This window comes from Ochlerotatus camptorhynchus, unplaced genomic scaffold (genome assembly GCF_037179485.1).
Source record: "Ochlerotatus camptorhynchus isolate MF236.1 unplaced genomic scaffold, CSIRO-AGI_Acam_v1.1 ptg000598l, whole genome shotgun sequence".
In the NCBI taxonomy this organism is placed as follows: domain Eukaryota; kingdom Metazoa; phylum Arthropoda; class Insecta; order Diptera; family Culicidae; genus Ochlerotatus; species Ochlerotatus camptorhynchus.
This window is the reverse complement of record NW_027041078.1, coordinates 142359-146526: the sequence shown is the minus strand read 5'-3', so window position 1 is coordinate 146526 and position 4168 is coordinate 142359. Positions and strand designations below refer to the sequence as shown.

General features: G+C 41.7%; 1 protein-coding gene across 1 annotated transcript; it reads left to right on the top strand.

The window, feature by feature from the left end:
* The first annotated feature begins 400 nt into the window (after positions 1-400).
* Positions 401-2815, top strand: wls (Wnt ligand secretion mediator). The gene is made up of 4 exons (XM_065237206.1): positions 401-746; positions 1152-2194; positions 2255-2639; positions 2707-2815. The coding sequence occupies exons 1-4, from the start codon at positions 641-643 to the stop codon at positions 2811-2813; spliced, it is 1641 nt and encodes a 546-aa protein (XP_065093278.1). The 5' UTR covers positions 401-640; the 3' UTR covers positions 2814-2815.
* The last annotated feature ends 1353 nt before the right edge of the window (positions 2816-4168 follow it).

The window sequence follows — 4168 nt, the reverse complement described above, 5'->3', positions numbered from 1 at the left end:
ATGCGCGGTAACTACGATCGGTTCTGTAAACAACAACAAAGTGCACGCGTCGCACCTGCAAGCAAAAACGAAGACGAACGAATGACAATCACAGACCCGAGCAGAAATTAATGCTTGAAATATTTCAACACAGAATTCATGCTAAAAGAAGCCCCATGGAATTTAGATTCAGAAAATCTACGTTAAATAATAACCTACAGGCACATTATTTAAATAAAATCCGGATTCACCTGTTTATTTTGTATTATAAAAATAAGGCGAACAAAAGGGTAAAACAGAAGATTGATTTCGGAAACATTTCAAATTCAACCTGCAAATGCAGCACTAACACAACCCTAGTTTCATTCCTATTCTTCCAAACAGTAATCATTCTACACGAAACAAACTGAACAGACTGATAGCGGTATCCGCGTCGCAACATCAAACGAATCCGTCTGCGTATTTGTGGTGGGTGCAAAGAAGCCGAAACGGCAATCCTCTGCTTATTCCAGTTACGGTCGCAACGCTAAATGCACGAAACAGGCTCACAAAGGAAAGCCGCTGCAAAGTGTTAGGAGCTTTTTCCACTGAAAATCTGTTAAATTTATTGAAGAATCAGTGCAAAAGTGTCGCAAAGTGAGACTGGCCGACGGAATTTGCCATGTCCGGGACGATTCTGGAGAATCTCAGTGGCAGGAAGCTGAGTATTCTTGTTTCCTGTCTGCTGTTTCTGCAATTTCTATGCTTCCTGTTGGGTGGTCTCGTTGGTAAGGCAATGTGATTCATCTCAAATTGAATAAATATTCATTAGGCTAAACGAATGAAATTAATGAGATTTTATTAACGTAATGGCATAGTTTTAGTCAGTAAATAAAATTCAGCATCAAAGTGGAAAAATAATATTTCGACATTGAGCAGACGTCGAAAAATGGCGTCTCGGCGCTTTGCCTTTGTTTACTTTATTGCTATATTTATGTGCATTTTGGTGTGGGTGTATGTCTACTTGTTGGATACCGGGTTGCATTTGCCATGCCAGACGGCCTGGAACTAAATTCTGTTTTGTATCAAGTGTAGATAATTATGTTTATAGAATTTCAATAATTATTAGCTCCAAATTGAATAAGATTGTTCATTAAAATGACGACTAATGACCGTCTATTTTCAAATTTCAGCCCCAGTACCGGCTAATGTTCAAACAGTTCTAGGAACAATCTGCAAGGATGTACCCGGTTCCCATAATGATACCTCGATTTGGTTGTACTCACGTGGAGAGGAGCACTGCCAAAGCTTGGATCATCTGGACATTGAGAACCACGACCTGAAAATGGCTAACCAAATTGTTTTCGTGTTCCAAATGCCCCTGCCGAGGGAGGGTCGTCAGCTGGACTATTCACGTTGGCAGCAGAATTTGATCGGCGTGCTGCAGACGGACATCGCCTACGATAAGAATATTCTCCTGAAACCACACTCCAAGATGACCATCGATGCCCGTTTAGCCTACCGAAACAAAGGCGACCCGGATCAGGATTGGAAATATCTGGCTTCTTCCATTGAGAAGCGTGACCTGGACTGTGCAGCCGACAACGTAACAGACGAGTATCTATACAATTGCAATGCAATTCCATTGTTCGAACTGGGCTCTCTGCATCATGACTACTACCTGCTGAATGTTCGACTGCCGGTCGATAGTGACTTGAAAATGAATCTTGAAATTGGTCACATACAAGATGTACATCTTTCGGTTATCTATCAAAACGGTGGATTTACAAAGGTCTGGGTATCTCTGAAGACTGTCTTCCTTCCATTCATAGTCATCATAATGGCCTGGTTCTGGCAGCGCGTTCATTTGCTTCAACGCAAACCAGCCCTACTGGAGTACATGCTTCTTGCGCTTGGAAGTGCTCTCACATTCCTGAATCTTCCACTGGAGTACCTTACGCTGGTATTTGATATGCCCTTCATGTTACTGCTGAGCGACATTCGACAGGGAATATTCTACGCTTGCCTGTTATCATTTTGGCTTGTGTTTGCTGGGGAGCACATGCTTATACAAGAAACTGGCGAGAAATCTTCTCTCAAAACATACTGGAAACATCTCAGCGCTGTGGCGGTTGGCTGTGTATCGTTGTTTCTGTTCGACATATGCGAACGTGGAGTACAGCTAAAGAACCCATTCTACTCGATTTGGGTATCGAAGATCGGCTCCACCTTTGCTGTAAGCTACGAACCACAACTCTTGCTTTGAATAGAGAATCATATCCTTTTTCCGTTACAGCTCGGATTCATAATTCTGGCCGGAATCTCAGCGGGACTCTATTTCCTCTTCCTGTGCTATATGGTCTGGAAAGTATTCTGCAACATCAACATCAAACGGACATCACTGCCATCGATGTCATCCGCGCGTCGGTTGCACTACGAAGGAATAATCTATCGCTTCCAGTTTCTGATGTTGGCCACCCTGCTGTGTGCAGCTCTCACTGTGATTGGTTTTGTCATCGGTCAAGTTTCCGAAGGTCGCTGGAAGTGGGACGAGAATATCGATCTTGAGTTCACTTCGGCCTTCTTCACCGGTGTCTATGGAATGTGGAACATCTACATCTTTGCCCTTATCGTCCTGTATGCTCCGAGTCACAAGAAGTGGCCGGCAAATGAAACAACCGGTGAGTCCGATTTTCAAAAACGTATCGCTTTCACTTAAAATCTATCCAACTAATCCAACAATTCCAGAAAACATCATCAGCGAAGAGATCGAATTCAGCAATCTACCCTCCGATTCCAATCCCAGTGAGATTTCCTCCCTGACGCAGTTTGCCCGCAAAGCTGCATTCGACTAAGCGATAGTCGCCACTCGTTCTAATTGGTCAGTATTCTCGTATATTGTCATAATTTATCAATACTTACAACATACGATAAGAATATGTGCATAGGAATCTCTAATCTCTAGAAACACGCATCTCACTGCTTTCTGGGTGAAACGTTTCAACTTATGCTGACATGATTCTCTGAATCGTGATTTATAACTATAGATATTAGACGTAAGTTTGCGCGTAGGCGTTCTTTTCGGTGATTGAAGTCATTTGATGGTAGCTATCGGGAGAAAAATAGGCGAAAACTACGAAATCCCATTGTGCGAACAATTCAGTATTAAAGATTCGTGTCATAGTCATAGCTAACTTAACGCTCATATTTCGGTAGAGTAGAAGAATATGTTTTTTTTTTAAATGATAGAACCATAAACTAGAAATAGGTACCACAAACTCACAAACTACTTGTATAACCGTTTGAATAAAATGTCTTCTTCCAAATATTGCTCCCTGAAATGGTAATCGAAGTAAGGCAATTCAGAAAGAAACTCCATTGAATGAACATTATTTTTCAGCACTAAAGTTTATCTACATCGTAGCGAGGGTTTGCGCCGCCCTTGGCAAATTGTGAAAAGGATATCCCTTTCAGAATTGATTTATTCATGCTCCGGACATATTCCATGTACCCCAGAGGAAATGACCAGTTTCTGAGTTGGACCAAAACCCGTCATGCGGCATCTCAAATCACATAAGAATTCAAGTCCGCATCGTGCTCTCTTGCCGTGTGGATCTATTTGCTTTTTGCTGAAGGAGGTGTTACTGTTAACAAAGCTACAACAGTGCTAAATATTGCATGTAAAATTTCTACCTTGTTTGACTCTTATTCCTCTTCGATCCTTGTTTGGTTTGGACCCTTCCCGAGGTTATCCTGCTTGGATATCGATTTGAAAAATTGCTCTTCGAACCTTCGGATTCTTATAGTAATCTGCTTGGAAATCGATTTGGTGAAACTTTGTTCTGCCGCCATGTTGCCTAGACGCAGAAGAAAAGGGCAATCTCTTGATCCCCCTTCTGATGAAATTTATTTGAACAATCAATTTGATATGCTGACGGATGATGAGAATAATCCATCATCCAGAAAAAATCGAATAAACTTTTCCGGCTTAATGCCAATAAGGAAAAGATTCCCCCTATTGTGATAACCACTTCGGATTTCTTCGTGAAATTCAAGTTTTCACTTCAAATTGGCAACAATAATTTATGATGGTCCTGAAAAGGACAGTTTTGTCGTGATGGTTGAGTAATGCTGAGCTATTAGGGTGTTCAACACAGATGATGCTGACTATCTGTATGTTGTTTGGAACGAGGGTGACGCACTTGGCCCA